At 42.0% G+C, this 24,258-nt stretch overlaps 2 protein-coding genes across 3 annotated transcripts; one reads left to right on the plus strand and one right to left on the minus strand.

Moving 5' to 3' along the window:
• Positions 1–4,064: 4,064 nt before the first annotated feature.
• On the minus strand, positions 4,065–7,751 carry LOC130203470 (neurogenic differentiation factor 2-like). The gene is made up of 2 exons (XM_056429657.1): positions 7,438–7,751; positions 4,065–5,423 (listed from the first exon to the last, which is right to left on the minus strand). The coding sequence occupies exon 2, from the start codon at positions 5,408–5,410 to the stop codon at positions 4,340–4,342; it is 1,071 nt and encodes a 356-aa protein (XP_056285632.1). The 5' UTR covers positions 5,411–5,423; positions 7,438–7,751; the 3' UTR covers positions 4,065–4,339.
• Positions 7,752–11,184: 3,433 nt separating this feature from the next.
• Positions 11,185–23,076, plus strand: LOC130203473 (protein phosphatase 1 regulatory subunit 1B-like). 2 transcript variants are annotated; one of them, XM_056429662.1, is made up of 6 exons: positions 11,185–11,271; positions 11,425–11,588; positions 17,744–17,827; positions 19,956–20,031; positions 21,396–21,524; positions 21,638–23,076. In XM_056429662.1, the coding sequence occupies exons 2-6, from the start codon at positions 11,460–11,462 to the stop codon at positions 21,769–21,771; spliced, it is 552 nt and encodes a 183-aa protein (XP_056285637.1). In that variant the 5' UTR covers positions 11,185–11,271; positions 11,425–11,459; the 3' UTR covers positions 21,772–23,076. The 2 variants fall into 2 exon arrangements, with proteins under 2 accessions (XP_056285637.1, XP_056285638.1); XM_056429663.1 differs by lacking the exons at positions 11,185–11,271; positions 17,744–17,827 and having other exon boundaries at positions 11,336–11,588.
• The last annotated feature ends 1,182 nt before the right edge of the window (positions 23,077–24,258 follow it).

Here is a 24,258-nt window from a genome sequence, read left to right on the forward strand (position 1 = left end):
CACACACACACACACACACACGCTACCATTGTTCCAGATGCAGTGGAATTTCCCCCTGTGCCAGCTTCATCTCTCTTCACAGAGCTGGGGCGTGGCGCTCCGGCTGGCAGGGTTGTGATGAGGGTGCAGGGTGAGTGAGCATGATGCAATGGCACCCGATGCCCATTGTGGTGGAGGTGACTCCCCACATTCAGCCCTGTGTGACAAGCGTTCTTTGTTTTGGTTGCCCTCTCTTCAACTGGTGTGTTGGGAAAAAAAAGGTTAAAGAAACATGTTGCATATAGAGCTTTCTCTTGTCACACACACACACACACACACACACTGGGACTTTGTTTTTCAGATGACGGTTTATTTGGTTCCCACCTCTGTCAGTGTCCTCTACCACAACACAAATCGCTCTATAATATGTTTATGACACTGATTAGTGCCACGAAATATATTTTTTCGAGATTAATCCCAATAATTAATCCGATAAATGTGAACCTAATCTGATAAATGTGAGTAAAACTCTCCAGATGGAGATTTATTTGCAATATAGGCCTGGGCCTACATTTCCTGCATGCTGCGATTTTAGCGGATCAGTTGATAATTTTTAAAGTAGTTAAATTGAGCTTTGTGTGGGATTATTTAATTACGGTAATTGCATGGTATTTTATAAACATTCATCCGGACAATTACGCTGGAATAGGATCCCGATTAATTGATTCGATAGACTTTAGTTACGTCAGTTAAGACCAATTTGTCATGGATATTTAGAATAACTATAATTACGTCATGATGATATCCACCCATGAAGTGAACGTCTAAACTCAGAAAAATAGGAGTAAAAACACATCATATGAGGAATAATAAAAACAATATTCGTTTAGATCTATACAGGTCTGCAAGGGTTATTAATGGCGGAACTGCGTCTTCAATTCGTTTGGTTCCATATCTTAATAACGACAATAATAACAATCGTGCCAATAAATATGCTTTTTTATGAAATCAATCCCACGAAAATAATGATTTATCTGAATGAGGCCGGATCCACAGGTGAGTTTCACGGGTTAAAAGTTTTACTGCAGTTCAAAAATCTTTAACACGGCAGAATTATCCATTTAGTGTTGCTGCATAAGTGCGCGACCGGAAGCACCAGAAAAAAATGTCTCTTTTTGTCCTGCATGGCGGAAAATAATGAACAGATGCTGAGTGAATTAGGAAAGAAATACTGGGTCCCTCCCACAAGGGCCACTTTGGCAGGGGCCGCCTGGCCGCCACGTGGCGCAGCTGGCACCGGGTTGGTGATGGTGGGCTTTACTGGTCTCTGGCTTTACTGGTGCTCAGACATTTAGCGACTTGGCCACGCCGTCCAGTCCTCTGCCAGCCGCCATCCCTCCTCTCTAGGAGAACTAAGCGAGGAGCGGGAAGGAGAAGCGGAAAGGTGGATCTCACCTGGTCCTCCGGGACCTGGACACGACAGTGGACCGATCATGAAACGGAGAGAAAGATCATTTCAGTATTAACTGGTTTTACTGGGAGCTGCAGCTGCTACGATGCTTCTGGAAGTGTAAATACTCAAATGTCTGCACTCTTACAAGTGTCTGAGGATTTTTTTTCGTTTGAATTATTTGACTCGGTCAACGGATGATGTAATTAACAAAATAGTCCATCTGGGACTTCAACCGAGACCTAAATGTGACAAAACCAAAGGGTCTAATTAATATATGATATCCGTGGAGTCGATGGCCAAAAGAATACAAGTTAGTTATTAAAATAAATAAAAAACGTTAAGTACTTATATAAATAAATTCGTTATTGTCTGTAAATGATAGATGTTCTTTATTACAACATATTTAAGATATATTCTTTTTTTGTGAGGGGAAATAACACATTTCACTTCCTCTTTGTATTAAGCCAAAGCTAATTTAACTGTTGAAGGATATAATGTTAAAGTTAAAGAAAGCAAAGCTGTTTTCCTTATTTAAGAACACAAATAATTAGATGACACAATATATATCCTCATATAAATATAACAAGTATATCATTACTTGTTGTTGATCTCCAGATGTGCAGCATTTCCATTATCACATCAAGCTTTCAAATTGGTTTATTTATTTGTTTGTTTATTTATTATCAGTGGTGATGTGGATCGTGGTGTGTGTGTGTGTGTGTGTGTGTGTGTGTGTGTGTGTGTGTGTGAGAGAGAGTGAGAGTGTGGTTGATGTGTACATCCATAATGTCCCTTCATTTCTAACCATTGATTCACCTGATATTTCACCTGCCCAACTCTTTCAATGATGTGGCGAGTCAGATGAGCCTATAGGCAACAATTAAATCAGATTAAGAAAATGAAAACAATCATGATAAATGCATATTTTCATAGGCCTTTGCCTTGAGTCGAATCTTCTTTTTCTATTTCCTTTTTTGCCTGCCTGGTTCAGTGCTGCATGGGACCGTTTCCACCCTCCGGTGCGCCCGGTGCTGATTTCCCATGAAGACATATGGGACCAAGGGCAGCGGTCCAAAGATGGAGCCTGCTCCCACTATTGATTTGAGAATTCACCAATGATGAGACATGAACCGCAGTGTCAAATATTTAAGTTAAATATGGTGTAAAATTCCAGGAATATTCATACATTGCAATGTTGAAAAGCCTGACTTTTATATTTTCAGAACTGCAGGTTAAAAATAACAGTTTTTGCAATCATGCCATATTTTCAATCAAATACATTTGGTCGGATTAATCACTTGATTATTTGAATGGATTACTTAAATGTGTGACTTGTAACCATAATTGCACATTTGACCTGGGAAGTGTGACAGATGGTGAGGTGACCAGGCCCAAATACACTCTCAGTGCTGAGCACATCATGTGAAAATGCACATGGGTCGATGTCAAGGGTCGACATATCTTGCTCCATGGAGGCCTTTGGCTCTCTCTCTCTCTCTCTCTCTCTCTCTCTCTCTCTCTCTCTCTCTCTCTCTAACTCATATTATATTGCCGAATGTACTGACGACTTAGAAACAAAGAACACAAAATTAATGGTGAAGATATCTATTTTCTTTGAATTGGGGCTTTAAGTCTCTATTGGAGCTCATTTAAATCTTAAAACTATATCTTGCTTTGGGCAGCTATGACATACAGATTGTTGTAGATGTGTATTTACTGTTCAGACAGTTTTTCAGATCAGGTCCTAATCTGAATAATAGCATCTCATTTTCACTAATTCGCTAATTCCACCCTGAGGTGATCTCTCAGGAAACATACATTCATCACATTTGGCAGGATAACGTATGAATGTAAGTCTAATTAAAACCACTTCCAAGTTCAAAGCTGCTGCATGAACGTCCAGGCTGGTGTGTGAGAATAAAACCAAAAGTGGCCTCCAATTCTTTGGGAGGATTTTTTTTTAAACCTTTTTTTTAACCATTTTAAATGTGCCCTATGTTAATTTTGTTTGATATATTAAATGTCCAATACCCATTGTTGGATTATTTCAGAGCAAGCATGTTGTTAGCTGTTAATGAGCTAATACAGCATTTCAGATTTTTGTCAGCATTATTTTTCCCTGTTCTTCAGATAGTTTAGATGATAGAGCGAGGCACTTATTTTAAATTATATATAATGATGTGTGCAATGAGCCTCCTATCATCTGTGCCAATATTTGGTTTGTCCCCATGCCATATTCTTATTTTTTAAGCTAAAACTATACAACTCTTAAGCACAATAGACAGGGTAATATTGTACTTTAAATACATAAAAATGCACGTGAAAATTAGCTGGATTACTTTTATTCGTGTCATATAAACATTTAATCTGCACAATCTGCAGCTATCAACAAGCTTGATTTAAATAAACAAAGATAACGACTGAACACATTTTTGACATGTTTAAAAGTATCCATTTTGTTTTCAGGATAATTTTGTTATCACTGAAGCCAAAGACTCTCGATGATAACATTTCAGACGAGATTTTCTTTTATCATGTGTTATTATTTAATGGAAACGCAGAACCAGCTTCAGGCTTATACACACAGCCCGATAGTGATGATGGCCAGAAGAATAATTGTTCGATCATGTCAGACAGTTATAACACCTTTTTTTATTTCTGTTGTTTGTGTCATAACATGTTTAGGCCTATACATATTTTATGTCAATTGCACTCATTCTGCATACAGGATATTACTGGACACACGTCGATAGGATGCTCAACCGTATAGGGATGACATCATAGAATACAGAAGGGAATCAGAGGACTCCATCTCCCATCCTTTCAGAAGCTTCTCTTGTTTCCCAAATAATATTACACGTGATATAGGATTGTCATTAGAAGGGCAACGCGTCTGATTGTGAGGGCTCAGTTATGGAAAAAAGCATTGAGATCCTCATACGGTGCCGCCCTGTCGTGGTGCAAGTGCACGTCGTGGAAAGGTGGAATGTTTTCCGAGTGCGAACCGCCACTGCGCGCTCCCGAGGGCCCGAAAGGAATGCTGTGGCTGGGCCGAGACGTGGTCAGTCCGGAGTAATGCATAGAGTAGTGATAGTTCCTGTCCGTCTCAGAGGGCGCCTGCTGCTGTCTGCCGGACAGCCCGGCGCCGTTCAGGCAGACGGGCGGACTGTGCGGGGCCTCGTAGTCCGGGCTGCTATAGTCAGGGGACGTCCCACCCGGCGGGTACGGGGCCTCGTACCCAGAACCGTAGGATTGGCCGCGCGCGGTAAGCGCGCCGCTTCCGGGCTGGTAGTGAGGACTGGAGATGCGGGAGCACCGGTAGGAGTACGGATGGACGGAGAAAGGAGAGCTGGGCACGTGGAAGCGGGCTCCATCCGAACACGGTTCAGTCAGGAAGTTCCTGGTGTTGAGCTGCAGACAGCCTGCCACCAGGTTGGTAGTGGGCTGGGACAGGCCTTTACACAACATCTGCACGTAGGCGACCACATCTGGCCGTTTCCCGTTGCGTAAAATCTCCCCAAGGGCCATTATGTAATTCTTGGCCAGCCTCAGAGTCTCTATCTTGGAGAGTTTTTGGGTTTTGGAGTAGCACGGCACAACTTTGCGCAGATTTTCCAGCGCAGAATTCAAGTCGTGCATGCGCGTGCGCTCCCGCGCATTTGCCTTCATCCGACGCACCTTGGAGCGCTCCACGCGCGCCGCCGTCATCTTGCGTTTCTTTGGGCCGCGCTTCTTGGGTTTGTCTCCACCGTTCTCGTCGCACTCCTCTTCCTCGGCCTCGTCATCCTCGTCATCGTCGCAGGCCATCTCGGACTCGGCTCGGCTGCTGCCTTCCAGCGGCTCGTCCAGGTCGTCCTCATCGAGGTTCTCGTGGTCTTCGTCCTTGTTCTTGCAGTCCTCGTTCTCGTTGTCCTCCACCCAGTCCGCTGCGAGCCTCTGGACGTCCGGCAGGACGTCGCTGAACAGACGGCTCAACATCGTGGCAAGCAACCTGCAGGAGACACACAGTGGACACGTCATCACATAGTGGACATCACACAGTGGACACTTTATCACTCAGTGGACACATAGTGGACACTTTATCACTCAGTGGACACATAGTGGACACTTTATCACACAGTGGACACATAGTGGACACTTTATCACTCAGTGGACACATAGTGGACACTTTATCACACAGTGGACACATAGTGGACACTTTATCACTCAGTGGACACATAGTGGACACTTTATCACACAGTGGACACATAGTGGACACTTTATCACTCAGTGGACACGTTATCACTCAGTGGACACTTTATCACACAGTGGACACTTTATCACACAGTGGACACTTCATCGGGACTGGTTTACAACCTGCTGCTGTGAGAACACGAAGCCCGGATAGAGGCTGTATCTCAACAAGTTAAAGCGAAATAGACAATATAACAGACAATTATAATCCGTACTTTTTTCATGAAAAACCGGTCCGTGGTATTTACCAAGATTGTAGTTTACATTCGTCATCCTGAGATGAATCAATTAAGGTTATACAAGATGCAGATTTGTTCCCACTTTTTTTTTTTTACTATAAGAACGATTCCACAAAGAGTGAATAGTCTTTTATTTTAAAAAAAAATAGAATAACATCGGATTTATTTGATTGCGTAAAGCAACAGTCCGGGCCAGCCCTCGGCCTCAGCATGTGCCTCGGCCTGCAGTGCCCTGCAGCAGTCCGGCACAAGGAGGCTGCTCTGCTTCAGCAGGGCCCCCAGGGACGCATTAAGGGTGCGGGGCCCTCCTTCGTCCGATAAATTAGCAACCTGGAGGAATTCCAGCACAGCCAGGTATCTAGTCTGGACCAACATCTTATATCTCTGAATGGACAGGTTTTTGCATTCAATGCGCTTTCATTTAAATGGACTTCAAGCCCTAAAGAGCTCACTTAAGTTTCTACAATTAAAAAATATATATTGTTGTATGAATCTTTGCAGAATTATCCAACGATGTCAAAATGTGCCTCTAGGGCCAGAACCTCTGCAGGTTCACGGCGCCCATGTTGGACCCTCGAGACCGAGAGAGAAACCATATCTGACATTTGCCTCTGCTGAACTTCTCCTTTCTATGGAGAATTAAATCAATTAAATAAAAGAAAGCGATTAAGTAGATACTGAGTTTTTTAATTCCACTGACGATTTTCTTTAGATGTTTATCAAAGCTGCATTTAAAGGGTCACACGGGGAGATTTGGATTTGATATATTATCATCAGAATTCGTTTAAAAGCTTACTTTATGGAGCACTCCCCACGATGGTGTCACTGATGAACCAATAAATCCGGCTAAACAAACAAGTTATTTATTGAAGCAAAATGTTGTAAAAAGCTGTAACATCCCAACATCTTCATGGATTATTCCAATATTCAGAGCTCAGCTGCGCGTGTGGAGTCCGAGGACGTCTTTCTCTAATCTTGTAAGCACAATGTAATTAATGCCAACCAATACCTTGTCAATTAGCCTGCATCTCTATGGAGAATTCAACCCCCACAGTGCGATGACGCGCGTCGTGCACACACACACACACACACGCGCGCGCACACACACACACGCATGCACACACACACACATCTTGATTTTTTCTATTTTCTAATTAAACTCTTTCTATTCTCCTGTGCTTATTTTCTAACGTAATGTGATGCAAATTATGAATACAACAGTGCCAGAATATACAATATCTCTGAGGGATCAATGTGGATTTATAGATGTATATAAACAAAATATACTTATTAAACGTCGTTAGATCTTTAAGTGCGCCGACAAAGAACCTAAAGTAAAGATTAAAAGCTATCTAATTGTCACACAAGGACAAAATGCGAGAATTTATTTTTATTTTTTAATAGTCCGTTATTTTTGATAAATGCTCTGCCACTCTAATCCCCCCTCTCACAATACAACAGTCAATACGACACAAAGACAAAAAGGCAATTGATCCATATATTCTCATATCTGATCAGAGATGTGCAACCTACCTCCGCGGTGGAGCTCAGTGACGGGGCAAAGCGGGTTTGTTTACACCATCTCGCTCCGGGTGGGCATCACATCCACACGCCCTGCACGGATGCTCGTGTTCTGCTCTCACGCGCCTCTCTCCTCCTCTCTGGCCGCCCTGCTCTGTCTGCTGCTGCTGCTGCTATCCCCAGCCCAAACGCGTGGAGGGATCCGTGTGGCACCTCAGAGGCAGGACTGGGTGGGTTACATACCAGCTCTGATGCCAGGCCCATATGGCTGGCACGTCATTGGCGAGAGCCATCACATGAGAGCCGGTGATTGACATGCGGCCGCATTCACAGAGACTGGCTTCCCCTGGGGGAGAGGGACTCGCCATCTGTCACTGAGCTGAAAGAGAAAATGGAATAAGCGGTGAATGGCACACACAACTCACTGGATTTCAGACAGCTTCTGTTAGCCTCCATTTTGGGGGGAAACGGGGTTAATCTCATATAGAAGGTTTAGGGAAACAATCCCCTTTAGAGAAATAATTACAGCAATCCTATTATGATCAATTTTAGAATGATATCATCCAAATTCTGTTGGTTTGTTAGAGGATTACTTACAGGCTAATGATTTTGTTGGATAAGGAAAACCTAGAAATAATCCACATTGAATATTTGAAGAAGAACCAAGCCATTAGGAACAATTACATCCCTGTTGTGATCAGAGTTTCCAACGTAAGCAAACTGCCTCCAAACAAAGGCCTGCGATGAATAAGGAACCCGCCATAATGATCAGAGTCATTTAGGCAATTGCCTAAACGAGTCAATTGAACTGAGCCAAGCAGCACGTCTTGGTTTGGGTTTGCCAGGCCTGGCACAGGTGCCGGTGGGCGGGCTGGTGCCAAAGGTGGCTGAGGCACAGATTGAGCAGAGGGGCCAGGACAAGAGAGAGGGAGAAAATACAGAATGGGAAAAAGAAGGCTTCTCATGATGCTGGTGGAGTATATAGTTTATTGGCTCATTTTCAGTGAAACAACCAACATGTCTGATTAGATGAATGCATTTCTGGTCATGGTTGTCCAGATGAAGACTTTTACGGGCCGGGGGTCACACCCCAACAGGGTCCCCCATGTGTTCTAGCCCTGAAGGACACACTTGTAAAGTTGGTCATTACATTTGACTTAGTGTATTAGTAAAAAAGCATTTTCTATTGTATATATATATTCTGATTGCATAAAGGTTCTTCATATTCTTTCCGCACGCTGTACTGAAATGTATTTCCATGGAGGCAGGTGTTCATTTCTAATTAACAATATGAGGACAATACACACAATGTATTATTTAATGAAGAGCAGAAGATGCACATCTGTCTCCCTATAAAATAATGTTTTGATTATTATGATTGTTTAACAGAATTTGGAAGTTTTCATGCTGCATGTTACAGGACATCATGAAATTCCATTCACAGCTAAGTGTGACTAAAATACTATAGTGACCACATTATTCATATTTAATTTTGCACTGATATTGAATGACAACACTGTTGGTTAAAATACATGAAATTAAATATTAAAAAATATAACCTGAGAGTCCAGCTGAGGGGTTTCACAGAGGAATGTGTTGACATCAAGCAGAGTTATTTAAGGATTTAAAACAAGTGTGACACGATGTGTCATATCTGCTCGGTCTTGGTATTCATAACTGTGAAATAATGCACTTATCTGTACATTATCAGTCAGTTGTTTGGTGCAGCTCACTCAGAAGCAGGGACTCCCATTGATGTCTTGTCTGCAGCAACGTGTGGGCGACATCTAGCGGTGATAAAAGGTTAGTGCATGTCTGGGGGGAAATGAATGGGAGTAGTCATTCCGTGAATGAGTGTACATATGATCATCTTCCCCAAAACGTGTGAACCTAATTTTACTTTAATTTGAGAAATATTAAGGACAATATGATATTGTTATTTTTTTCATGGTTTAAATGACCCCGATGGTTCACATTTGAACTCAGCATCAAAACGGAACGGAACATGTCGTAATTACATATTTTCCTCCAAAATATTAAGGTTTCTTGTGTATAGTTTAATCATAACATGTTGTAAGGTCTAGAATCCAGTTGAACGAGCAAAATAATTGTGTTGGAATAACCCCAAATGTAATTGTTATTCTCTGCAGGTCAAGCAGGTCACTGCTGAAAGACACCTCAGTAACTCTGAGACTGGGCTCCTTTAACAACAGAAGTACTGAGTATAATTTTGAGGTACTTATACTTAATTATAATAGTATAATAAGAAGTATGTTTATGCTATACTTTACATTGTGGAGGCAATTATCATACTTGTATTCTATATTTATAAAAAATTATTAAAAGCAGTGGCTATCTTCACCAGCTGCAACATTCGTGTATCAATAATTTGAAGAACTTTTGCTTTTGGTATTTTCAGTATATTTTGATTTTAACACGGATGTAGGACTCTCAATGATATATTTCTGCACAGTGTCTGGTTTAATTTTACTTTAAAATATGTAAACTAAATACTTCTCCCACTACTGTTTAACAGCAGTAAGCCACGAGGGACTGCAGTAGGTTGTCGCCTCCTAGTGTTGGAATAAAAGAAGACACTGTGAGAGAGCAACGCTCTCCACGTCACTGATAACTCATGGATCACTCTTTCTTTACAGATCTCTGTTGTGGTCATATTCCTCTGCGGATTGGAACATTTTATGTGAGTGATTCATTGTATTATGGGATGTTGTGATATCTAAATAGATGCAAACCTCTCTCCTTTCATCAGCTTTCATATCACAATGTGTTCCAGGTGAGACACGTGTTGCAAATGCTCATGAACAGTCAGTCCATATGTTCTTCTTTTTTTTCCAGGACGACAGTTGAACTGGAATGAACTGAACCACAGATGGGCTGTTATTTTTATTTCCAAGGTGGACGTTTTGTATTTAATCTGAAGACCTCCAACAGCAGGTCTGAGTTCTGTCAGCAGCAACTCTCCCTGCATGCAGCTGGCAGACATCCAGAGCCCCCTTCTCCAAACCAACATTATGAGAGGAAGCATTTAAGCCACCAGGAGCATGAGCGGTTCATCTGCCTGATTCTGTCCTCTCTTCATCCTCTTGTCACCTCTTCCTCTCTCTCCAATCTAAACATGTACAACATTATGAAGACACTTTCTTCTTTTGTTGATTTCTGATTGTTGTATATTTTGCTGATCGAAATAAACTAAACTCAAACTCAAGCACTTGTTTGTCAGTACGTGGCCTGGAACCTCCATCATATCGTCTGCTGTTATATTGACATGAAGGGGAAATCATATCTGCTTACTGAGTGCAAACACTCAGCACAGCAAAGAGTAGCTGTTGCCATAGCAATGGATTTCCCAATTGACTATACCCTTTATGTATTTACACTACATATGAGACGTTTTTTAAAATCTACCTTGATAACACATAGACAGTGTTTAATAATAACAATGGCTTCTCTTTCATAACTCAATCAAATCATTGTACCACAGGTCCGATTTCTTTTAAGCATCATTTAATCTTTTCATTTTCAATACATCTCGGGCCCGTGGAGGTTGAACCTTTACAAATACATCACCTTACAATACATTGTGATTACTAGCTTCATTATGCAAAGGGCCTTTGGGCAATGAAGGGCTCTCAACAGGGTTCAGAGTCCTATTTTTAGCCCAGGGCAACTGCTTTAGACCACTTTTGCATTGCAGTTACTGCACGCGTTTGTCCTGCGGTTTTTTCCGACGACAACTGAAAGCATCACAAAGCTTCCGCACCCTCTGCTGCACGGACGCACGCGCATGCCTCGCCTCTCTCCTCAGCACACAACACAGCAGCCAAGGTGGGAGCGACAGACACGAACGGACAGTGTGTGTGTGTGTGTGTGAGGACTGGTGGGACATATGCTGATGTTTCGTCATTTGGGGAGCTTACAGTTTACGCAGGCAGTTTTATCAGAAGTAGACTTTTTTTGTGTTGTTGTTGTTGGACAAAGGTGCGCTCGGCTGCGGAGGTGACAGGCTGGATGCCATGGACCCGCTGCTGCCCGCAGACCCGGACGTGATGGAGCGAGAGGCAGACAAGGATGCGAGGAGGAAGATCCAGTTCTCCGTGCCTTCCTCCGTTCCCACTCAGCTGGACCCGCTACAGGTGGAGATGGTGAGCGCGAGGTCGTGTGGCGGTGTTTGGTCCTATCGGTGCATGTTGTGGTGTGACGTGAGACATCGAGGTCAAGCTCGGGTCATAACGCGAAACCGGTCTCAGGATCACCAGTGCGTTTCGTGCGCCTGAACGCATCCCGTCACTCCACTTTTAGACTGTTAGGTTCAAGTTCGCTGGCGTAATTGGTAAAAGCAATGATGCAAAATGTTTCCTTCTAACTTTCATCCTGACTTATTCAGTACACACACACACACACACCTACACACACACACACACACACACACACACACACACACACACACACACACACACACACACACACACACACACACACACACACACACACGTGCGTGTCCCCCTCCTCTGTAGCAATCAGACAGACAGTTACATAACCAGTCTAGCACGACTTTGCAGAACTCTATTTTGATGTGTATACATATCTGTGGCAGCACTGGGATTAAGCTGAGCTGTGCAGCCTTAGTTTTGGGAGGCCTTAAAAGTGATGAGGCATCTCTGCCCTTCAAAAAGGAGCGGAGGTGGAAGAGGAGGAGGAAGCGAGGGATAAAGCCCCGTTAGTCAAATTAAAAATGAGATTATTTGCCTGAGCAGTAATGCTCCGACCACATCGGTGAAACAAACTAAGGTCACGTCATTCGTCATATGGGACCTGGAGGTGGTGAGACATGCAGACATAGGTAGAGCCGTTATCTGACACTGGTGCTGAACCAATCCGAAGCAAATGCTGTTGAAACATGCTGACGTGGTCAGAGAGTACCTGTGTTGGTGAAATAGTGCAACATGAATAATGTCGACCTGTGCAGGATTCAGACCAACATCTAGTGCGCCAAAGACACACAAGATAAAGGTCGTCAAGGTAGCACTGAGATCATTTTTGGATACAATTCCCCCAATAAATGACACGCGTGATGCTTTCAGTTGATCCATTTCTTCCGCTTCATGTCTTAATCGCAGACTTCTCCTAATATCGGGAACTTTTTTTGGATACCAGATGCAATATCCTCAGCTCATATAGTTTTTGAGCTTTCATGGGGCATCTAAAAATGAACTAATGAACCAATAATAGCTAGCACATCTGTTTATAGCCCAACTTGCACTCCCTCTGGCGTTGGACTACTTACCCCTCCATGTCTTCCTTGCGTTTTCCTTCCGTGCGTTTCTTCTGAACACTATCTGGGTTAAACCAACTCTTTCTGATATGTTAATTTAATGACCATTGTATTGTAATTTGTAACTGCACTGAAACAAACTATCAGTGAAAGTGTCACATTACTTTTGTTGTTCATGACGTTCATATTCTTCAATTATTAAGACCCTTTCCACATGAATTTCAAACTGAATGTTCCTGGACAGCATCGAGTGAGTTGAGTCAGTTTTCTCTCTAAAATTCTCAGGACCTCTTGAGATTGCTGATAATCTGCCACCGTGAATCTAATGGGAGGAAAAGCAGCATCATTCCTTGGTCCAGCACGCAAAAGGTCACAACACAGCTTAGAAGGCGTCTTCTTTTTACCTCCTTATAGGGTCACGTGTTGCTTAAAATACATGACGTTTCCTTAATGCTTAACATAGCAGCAATCCAGTTGACGGGGAAAACAGTAATCCAAAATATATATTTTATAATCCATGATTTAGGAAGACTGCGGGAGAATCCTGCCTTTATCGTTTCTCTTTGTTATTTCCCAACTCACCATCGCTGCGCATGCTGCATCTTAAGAACTGCCTAATGGTCATGTTAAGTGTGCTGAAACTCAACTTTACTTGAGTCTTTGAATGCAGCACATCGTTATTCTTGATAATTGACCCCAGCAGGTTGCAATTACTTCTGGGGAATGGTTCTCGTTCATCGACTCTGACTTCTTGTGCACCGTTTTTTCCAAACCACACTGGAGATTTGACTTCACTTGCCACCTGTTCTATAATCTACCACGGCTCTGCTCAGATATTAGGTTTGTTCATGAATTATTTACTCAAGGCTGACCACTGGAGAGTCAGCAAAGTTGCTGTTCTTCAAGGGCACTTTAAGTGCCAAGAAGGCCGGTTTCACATCAACAGCCTTCTCGTAAAGCCCTGTGATATCCGGTCAAGGGTATCTCATCCTCTTGTTTGCTTTTTTGAAAGGCTGACACTGCTGAACATTCCCGACAGTGACTTTAACTTTAAGTGACTTGGTGTTTCAACAGCCAACAGAAGGCTTTATGGGGCATATACGTGAGGGTAAGCCCAGTTCTTTCCAAAACACTGCCATACAATTAGCATGGAAATGGCAAGAAGCAGCCCTGGGAAAACAGACAGGTCGATAAGTAGAACGAGGGATGGAATATATAGAACAAAGTGTTGAGAAGGAGAAGAGAGAGGGAAACACTGGGCAGGTCCGTCTTTCAACCAGGGGGTCGGAGGTTCAATCCCCGCCCAAGTCGATGTGTCCTTGAGCAAGACACTTAACCCTTAATTGCTCCCTGTAGCTGTGTGTATGATTGTAAAAGGATTGTAAGTTGCTTTGGATAAAAGCATCAGCTAAATTACATGTAATGCAAAGATAGAGACAAAGTTAACTGACAGAAGGCATACATTAAAAGGGAAGACAGAAAAAGGATTAAAACCAAAGAGATTATCTGTGGGTGACTGATGCCTGGATCAAGGTCAGTTGATGCCAATAATCCATGTTCACTGTAGCACAGCTCTAAATCACAAACCAGCACATACACATGTTGACAAAAGGTAGAGCTGCACAAATAACTGAACATTTGATCAAAATCTAAATATTGCCCGCATAAAATCGCAACAGGCACAATATTTGTTTCTGGCAAAACGCGTCATTTTAAAATGATGAACTGTGGCGCTGCAGAGATGTCCTGGCCTGTACATCGTATTGCAGACTTAAAACCTTTCCCTTAAACAGGTCAAATAATATTGCTCTCTGGTTGATAAGGGTTCACAATCAGATGTATTGTTCTTTTATCAACTCTCATCTATTTTTAGAAATACCAAAAAGGTCCAATGGCAATGCTGGGTTTCATTTGTCTTTTCTTAACCCTCCTGTTACCTTAGGGTCAATTTGACCCCATTCAATATTTAACCCTCCTGTTACCTTTATATTTACTGACATATTTTACCCTTGGGGTCAATTTGAGCCCAGCAATTAAAACCTCCAGAAAATTATTAGAATTAATATTGTTTTCCAAGTTTAAGTGTGAGGTACTTTATGTTTGTTTGTTGACTACCTAAATAGCCCTTTAAATATATAAAAAAGTTGATATTTCTTATATGTTTGACACAGTGAAAAACAGCCTGGGGTCAATTTGACCCGAAAGAACACCGACATTAAACATTGAATGGGGTCAAATTGACCCTAAAGGTAACAGGAGGGTTAAGCATCAAATCAAGCTCTATCCAGGATTATTCACCGAATGAATGGAAAGCCTTGTATGAACAAAAAAGGGATTTAAGCCATCACTCTGAATTGTTAAGTGGATATTTCTCTACGAAGGGCTCTTCAGGACACCGTGACCAAACTGTGCTGTCATTGTGCTTTATAAATATCCAGATTAGTGTATTGAAGTTGAATGGTAGGCAACCATGAAGGTCATCCTACAGTACCCAGCAAAAAAAAAGGTGGAGGATTATTGATTTACGACGGGAGCGCCGCACCGGAGTCCTGTGATGCTTTTATTCCTCTTTCTAGCAGCTTCTGTGGCGATGAGGGTGGAGCTGCTGCATTTCTAATTGTTGCTGGATAGTTCTCAAAAACACATCAGACAAGCACAGTTGGCGCAGCGTTTCGTCCAGCTGTCCCGCTCTCACTGGCCAAGGCATGGTGTGGTGTGACTGGTTGCACCAAAATGAACTACTTGATATGCCTCACTTTGACCAGATACTCTTTGTACACACTATGAATGTGTTGCAACACATTCATAGTGTGTACAACCGTGTGAATGCACACTCTTTCAGCACCTAACACTACGAAGCTGTCGGTCTGTTCTTAAAGTTCTGTGTTGTAAGATGTATGCAAAGGCTTGTATTAAGTGAGTTGTGTATGTCCTGAAATGGGTTTAAATGGCTTATTATTGTTTGCCTTTCTTGTCATTGAAATGTCCATACATGATTCTGTGCAGGGTAAGCTATTTGTAGAGAGGCCAGTTGTCTTTGAGAAACTCAAATATATCTAAAAGAAATTGTCTGTGACTTGAATCTTTGTGAACCATCGACCCAAACAAAATTAAATGATGAAATTAAAAACAAATCAGGTTCAATAAAACGAACCCAGCTCTATCAAACCCCCAATAGGCTCATTTATACAATCCAATTACATCCTGCACACACACTCTTATTATCCTCACATGTAGCCCCTTCAAGCAGAGGACATCTACTATGCTAAAATAACAATTGTATTCACACACCCAGATAATGGAATCTACTACCGACCAGCTAGCTGCATATGAAGAGACATTTTAATCAAATCAGTAGTGTGGTGCAGCTTCACTCAGCCCCAGATATTGACAGGCTTTTCAGACATGCACAACAACAACAACCGGATGAAAACACTATGTTCCCTGTAGGTGCTCGACCTTCTGGCAGCCATATTAACAACACACTCAGAGTACTGCATTTCAATATTCACGTTGACACATTATAACCTCTAATTGGATGCCATGTAATTCCTATTTAAGCGTGTTGCCCCACAACGGGCAGCATATCTAATTCTAGTGCCTGGATGATGAATGTGTATGAATCCAGAGCGCCGAGTGAAGCAGAGGCAGTAAGTAAGTTACTCCTCAGTGAAAGCCGCCCACACATTTCATGCCTACACTCTCGGTTGTGATTGGCTTGGCAGCCACTTGTTTCTCGCAACCATTTTATTACCATAACACTTTGCAGAAGAGTGGGAGAGTGATGAATATATTGTATATTTCACAACACGTAGTTATTGTGAACCAGAGGGAGGTGTTTTATGAGGTATTGGGAACAACTTGTATTTAAATCACTTAGAATGTATCATGGTCCCTGTAGTTTTGATCTACTAATATTATTATTTGTATTATTAATAATATTAATAAGAACACACATTAGTTATAGAGCACATTTCAAATGCTTTACAAAAAACACAACATATTTACAAGGGCTCGTTTTCAAATGTAATAACGTAATTGTTTTTCCGTACTATTGTAAGTTGCATCATGGTCTTCACACATCAGACTGAAACTGATGAGATTTAAAGTAAGTAAGTACGTTAATAATGTCACACTTTTCACAGACAGAGGTCACAAAGTGTTGTGCAGGAGTCAAAAACACACACATTAACATAAAGTGACCACACAAGGGTAAGAAACAGGTAAGAAAGCACAATGCAATACACACTAAATGAAGGCACACTAAACAATACACGATACAACAAAAATAGAAAATAAATTTAAAAAAAACATTTCAGTTGCATAACTGTTGGTTTTGATGACTCACTCTTCCACATGAAGATAAGGTGTGCACTGGAATGTAGAACAACAGTTTGTTGAGTCCTCAGTGTGATAAAAACTGATAAAAAGGTTATCCGCCATGAATCTTGGATTAGATTAGATTAGATTCAACTTTATTGTCATGACACAACTACAGAGCAACGAAATGCAGTTTGGCATCCAACCAGAAGTGCAACAGAAAGTATCATAATAAATACAGGATATACAGATTATAATCGATGTTGAATGGCATAATAAGAAATAAATGACCAATATTTAAACAGTGAGCCACCCAGCACCAACCAGAGAAGGCAAGAGGGCGATTGTCTCGCAGTGCGATGCACGGTTATTGGAGTCGACTTGCATCTGATAACAAATTGGACAGAAGAATTGAAAAACCTGAATGATAACGACCAAGTGAGGAGAGCATACAGGTGAACTAGTTACGAGTTGAAATAATCCAGGCAGCATCGATGACAACGTAATCCTTCAAGAACAATCTGGACAACAGAAAAAAGACCGTAGACATAAAGCCAAGAGACACAAGTTAACAAAAGACTGTTGTCACACCTTGTTCCGATGCATGGGGCTGTCTGTGTTATGAGTTTGCTTAGCACACACACATGGAAACACACACACATTCACGCATAGCATGGTTTGATAGATTCTCTCCTCTTTGCTAAGATTCGACGTCGGAGGCCGACACCAGCCACACTCTTCAGTCTGACGGACCCGCCATCGCCAGAGGAAGAGATTGGCCCTCACCAGGTAGATCAGATAGTCCGCACTGTACTTTAAAATCCAACAAAACAAACTGAGGAAGTGGAGTCTCTTACAATGTCAATGACTTTAGAGGAGGAAGAGATGCCGATTGGATTACTGTCAATCGATGCACCAGAAAATCCATGACAAGTTTGTTTTTTCAGTAAAGGGTGTGAGTTTCTTCTTAATTGTTTAATCCCCTGATTGTTATCGGGCTTTATAAACAGCATGCACACAAAGTGAATGTTGCACTCTCAGGTTTGTTCTGTGGTTGTAGAAAGGCATCTTGGGAAATGTTGTATATTCACATTGGAGGCTGGAGTATATTAGGTGGGATGAGAGCGAGTGGGTGAACACTAAAAATACATTTACCTGAGAGCATATTCTGTAGCTATCACGTGTGTGTGTGTGTTTGTTTGGCAATAGGCTTGAGGTCCAACACACACACACACAAGGCAAGAACATAGAACATAGAACGAGGGGACATGTATGAAAGGCTGTGGTCAGGAACAGGCTGACTTGGACTTGGACGGCAGTCTGACCAGTCAAACACATTCAAGAGGGCAGCACAGATGAGCAGACCACAGGGACAGATACCAGGTCAATATACAGGAACAAGTCCCAATGAAGCAGCACCAGGTACAGGTGGTTGGAGCCCCACTGACAACACGTCAAACGGGCATAAGGACTGTGAGGATGAGATCATGAGAAGCAGGTGTGTCAACAGGTGGGGTCAGGTAACCAGGATTGGTGTGAGAGTCTGGTGGGACAGGTGGAGAACGACAGGTCTGGGAAGTGCGTCAGGAATAGGCCTTTTTCATTGACGACAATTGGACTTGCCACAGTAGGAGAAGCACAGGTGTAAACAATGACATGGATGATGGCTGAAGCTGCCTGGAAAACACATCAGAGCCAATATTCACACAACTTTTCTTGAGGCAGATCACTCACTGTCACTCTCGCATTGAGCCGTCGTTGGTGTGGTTATTTTAACACCTGTGCCACTGGGACAAGTCAACATGTCTGCTGCGGGCAAGGCCTCTTCACGGGCCTGGGATAAGTGAGACATGTCTGGAGAAAGGACGAGAGTGTAACACCCTGTTCTGTTTCTCCTGTGTTCCGTGTCTCCTATGTCTCCTCTGTGTCTTCTGTCTTAATTGTTTAATTCCCTGCACCTGCTCTCAGCCACTCTTGTCTCGTTAGTGTCTGATGTCGTACACCTGTTTCCCCCCCTATATATTGTGTCAGTCTTTCCTTTGTCTCCTGTCGGATTGTCGTCTCTAGTTCTATGTCCTTTTCCCGTCGTCCTGTCTGTGTTCCTGGTTCTGCCTGTTTGCCCTGCCTGCCCCGAACCTGGATCCTCTGCCTGCCCCTTTTGGACCTTGTTTTTTTTGTAAACCGTTTTGCCTCATTAAAGAATGTTTTTTTGGTTATTCATATTGCATCCAGCCTGTCACTCTGCGCCTGAGCCTCACCCCATCACAAGAACCTAAAAGAACAGCTGTCGGATTGTTCTGTCAGGTTCTTGTGACGGGGTGAGCCTCAAGCGCAGAGTGACAGACTGGACGCACTAAAAATAACCAAAAAAGCACTCTTTAATGAGGCAAAACAGTTTACAAAAAAACAAGGTCCAAAAGGGGCAGGCAGAGTCAAACAGGCAGAACCAGGAACACGGAGAGGACGACGGGACACGGAACTAGAGACGACAAACCGACAGGAGACAAGAGAAAGACTGACACAATATATAGGGGGGGAAACACAGGTGTACGACAGACAGTAACGAGACAAGAGTGGCTGAGAGCAGGTGCAGGGAATTAAACAATTAAGACAGAAGACACAGAGGAGACACAGGACAAACAGAACAGGGTGTTACAGAGAGGGGCTGATGGCAAAATAAAATTGCAATTGTTTTGTTTCTGTTGTATCTTGGTTTTATTTGTTACTTGTTCATCTTTGCAGCCTTTCTAGCATAATGCTACGAGTTAAAAATGACTAAATGTATTATTATTATTTGGAATGCATCCGAGTTTACAACACTGTGCGCCAGCGTTGGAGATTTCCACTGACGCAGGAGTAAAACATGTACTGCCCTAATATTCGTTAATCCTATGAGTCGATTGCTCTGCTTCTGCAGTGGGTTCTGGGGGAAAACGGAGCCTTGAAACCCAAACTGGTTCACACGGCAACCTACCAGCCACCCTCACTTAAAGGTAAATGCACTGCCTTTAATACATTCTCTGTGTCGTATAGAAGTTTTTTTTATTTAATTTAATTTTTTTAACAATTAAAAAAAAAAAATGGTTTATTTAATAAGGGACAGTGCACATTGATAAAAACATTGCAGTAAATGTGCCAGAGTTAGCCAAGAGGCTATTTTTCATCTGTAGTCCCAATGTTGCTGATGTTAAGAACACACCTAAAAACATAAGATTACAAATACAATCTACAGATAAAGCAAAAAAATAAGGGAGAACAATGTTAAAATGGACAGAATAAAAACATAATGTCAGAGATACAACGTAAAAGCATACAGACTAAATGTGATTTATGTAGTAAATTACACAAAATGACAGGATTTGGGAGACCTGATTCTTTTATGGGAACTACCATTTAGTCTGTATATGCTCCTATCCAAATAAACACGGTGAGAGGCATGTGTCTCTGTGTGTGGGAATGTGTGTTATGTGAGATTAGAAGCAGAGACAGCTGTGAGTCCATTCTGGATCATCCTGGATTATAAAATGGGCTCACAGATGCAACATGGTTTCACACACATACACAGATACAACCATCATCATACAAGTACACACAACAACCGTACTATTTGATGTGAATGTGTATATATTATATGATGATTTATCTTTCATTACAATCCTTACTGTTGCCGCTTGAAATGTCAACATTGTCTGACTGATAATATATTGGTCCTCGTCATAATAACAACATGTCTCTACATACGTACAAAAACTCCATCTCTCAGAAGTGAGAATACTAGATATAATCACCCACATGTTATTAACTTTAACCTCTCACCTTGCGGCAGTAATGTTTCAGTGTGCAGCGTGACATCCGTCGATGATGCTTTAACCAAAGTGGACCGGCCTCTGTTCTACCAAGATTTGGTTTGAGAGGGAATTTTATTAAATTGGGAAAAAACTAATAGTATAGTTTCAGAGCTCGTTATCCTTTCTCATAAATTAACTACTGACTCAATCAATTTCAAGCTCATCTATTAATTCGAGGTATAACAATGGCACCTATAAACATCTCTCCGCATTCAGATGATGTTGTCCTATTTTTTTTAAACACGTCAGTTTCCTCTCCTGAACCTACTAAATATTTAGATCTATGAAGCAATTTGAAACAGGCTTGAAACTGGCAACCAGAGAAACACTTTTGCTCTTAGAGCAAACATTATAATATTATATGTTGCTATTTACACTTGGAATACATTTGACATAACACATTCTATCTACCTATCCATCCATCAGCTGTCCATGAAAGGGCTGAACTGACCTTTATGTGTCAAATCGTTTTGTGCTCCTTTATTTTATATTCGGTTTTGTATTTCCAGCTGTCCAGAGAATGGCCCTGGCCCACCTGGCCTCCCTAGACATGTCTGCTGTGGATAAGGAGGAGCCCTCTTCTGGGGAGGAAGAGAAGGAGCGTGAGAAGGAGAGCCAGCAGACAGTCTCAGCTACAGGTGGGTCCGACACGGCGACCTTTCACATTCTGGCATTTTTCTATCCTACTGACATCTGTGCCCCAGATCGACATTGCTTACTCTTTCGAATTTGCTTTTTTGTTTGTTTTCAGATCTATGGGGAGAAAGCAAACTTCTCAGGGAACAGTGTGCTCCTCCAGACTGTTTGACAGGAAGTACTGATCTGAGCCGTCACCACGGAGACAAAGACAAGGCCAACGAAAGAGAGGAAGACAAAGGAGAATGACAAGAGAACAGCATGTTAGTGTGGAACAGAAGACTTCCATGGCACCGATATGGCCAACGTGTGTGTGTGTGGGTGCCCGTATGTGTGTGTGTGTGTGTTTGTGTCTGTGAGTGTGTGCGTGCATGCAACACATGAGTTCAATGTGGAAAAGAGAGCGGAAAACAAACGGACATTCAGGAAGGTCGGAGTATTAATGAGCAGGAATGAGGAAAACTTTAACCTGCGACCTGAGAAGGAAATCGTCTCTCAGTCAGCCGAGCCATCCGTACATGAAATATGAGAACTGCCACATTTAAAAAAAAAAGTTTATACAGGATTCAACAGAAGAGACTACAGGAGACAATGTGTGAAGAATCAGATTCTAAATCACTTTTATCCACACGCATGTACAGGGCATGTCACGTGATGCTGGTGCTCGACCACACGACTAGAAAGAGCAGATGATAAACCAGCATGTACACCATGTTATGCATATTCTAAGCATGTGTACGATTCTATTTCATCTGTAGTTTGATGTTCAAAGTGCAACAATGTGTGAGGATCCTGATGAGTTTGGTATTTATGTTTATTTCTCACACAGTTTGACCGCAATTTGTGAACAAGGTCCAGAGGCTATTGCATTATATAAAACACAGATATGGCATTCTTGAATACACGAAAAGGCATACTATAGTGTGATAACTAAATAGTATACATTCCTATTGCAGAGCCATTTTCTATTTTAATTTAACAAAGGAGCTGTAGGGCTGCCTCCAAAGAGACGCCCTCTCAGTTTGCTTTTCACAACCTTGTAGACATCAAGGTCAAGGAAATCAGAGGATGTATTGCACACAATTTGAGCGTAGTCGCAGCCACAGCCGACCAGATTAAATCCTATCAGACTAATCCAAGTAATGATGAGAATGCACCACAGTAATTCTGAGTTGATCTTCTAAACAGGCTTTTTTGTCACACACCGATTAGCAAGCAGGATCTGTTTGGGAAGGCAGGGATCCCGGGAAGAAGACCTCTTTTTTTCCACATGACATATGACGCGTGTGAACGTTCATTCTTGACCTTGTGTGTGTATAGACGATGTTTTGTGTTGCTGGCTAATCAAACAAGTAGAATGGGCGTCTGGTGTTTGTGATTGTGTGTAAACATCGATGCCCCAATCATTTCTTTTCTAAGAAAGGAAAGACAAAAGATTTTTTTGGGCATTTCACATGGAGTCAGTGTGTAATTTCTACATGTGGAAAAGTGATGTTTGAATGCAGCAGACGACAGCAGACGGCGAGTTTTATTAAATGAAAACCCTGAACATGTTTTTTTGCACTTTTATGATCTTTATTCTTCTCCTTTTGTGAACAGCCTTGGATGTACACGAGTGTGTTGTTTACCGCGGTTACAGTACGCCCAAAGAAGTCAGAGGATAACAAAAACAAGAAAGGCTGTTTAAAGAAAATGCAGCATTTTCCCAAAAAAGATTTACTCATATAAAAACAACTTTTGGCCCACTAGAGAAGTGTGAGTTGCTGACCCTACATAAACCCTGCTCTGTGCTTGCTGCGTTGGGTATTTTTCTGGCCCCCCTACGCAGGGGTGTAACCTCCAGCCAATATCGCCAGAGCCCATTTTACTGTACAAGGCAGCACCAACAGAGGAAAGCATCGTCTCCAAAATGCAAAACAAGATCTCCCTCTCTGGCTCGTTTGCCAGCGGAGCAGGGCACAACTTTAAATGCTATTTGTGTACACAGGCACGTGCACAGATAGACCCCTAGTGGTGCTCAAGCTCCTCCCCTTTTGCCCTGGATGAGAAAACTGCCCCTTTTTCTGGAGACAAATTTTTTCCTCATTCATCAGTATTTAATAAAAAATACTTTCTCCGTCATCAATTCCCTCCAAATGTATTTTGATATCTGACGGGGCATTTATTTTGACCCGTTAGCCAATCAGAACTCTTGTACTGTCGTTGCCATGTAATAATTCATATGTATTCATAAGGAAAATGTAAGATAGCCGTCTAATCCTGCCAAGAGGAAACGCAGGTCGAGGACCGCTTAATTAGTGTAATGCCGATTATGTTTCAACTCTGTCAGAATTTTTATGGGCGATGGGTGCCCTTTTTTTTGGTTTGAGCACCTGCCCCCCAAAATGTCTGTGCACGTGCCTGTGTGTACACACTCTTCACGGGCCAATGTCAAATATTACCTTTCGCCAGAAACATAAAAGAACACGTGTTTGGTCCATGGGTGATATTTGAGGAGCAACTCAAGATGGTAGAATACTGACACCCAGTGTTCTCAACTTCTAATTACACAATCATATTCTCGGTTCCATAAATGAAGTTGAAAGCAAATATTACGATTATTATGTGGAAATGATATGCAATGATTCATAAAACATCTTCGATAAGAACACATCGTGACATAATTATTGTATCAGATTTATTCACATCATCACAAATGAACAAGACATGCAACTGATCAATAACAGCGAATCAAAA

The sequence above is a fragment of the Pseudoliparis swirei genome, chromosome 13 (genome assembly GCF_029220125.1).
Source record: "Pseudoliparis swirei isolate HS2019 ecotype Mariana Trench chromosome 13, NWPU_hadal_v1, whole genome shotgun sequence".
Lineage (NCBI taxonomy): Eukaryota > Metazoa > Chordata > Actinopteri > Perciformes > Liparidae > Pseudoliparis > Pseudoliparis swirei.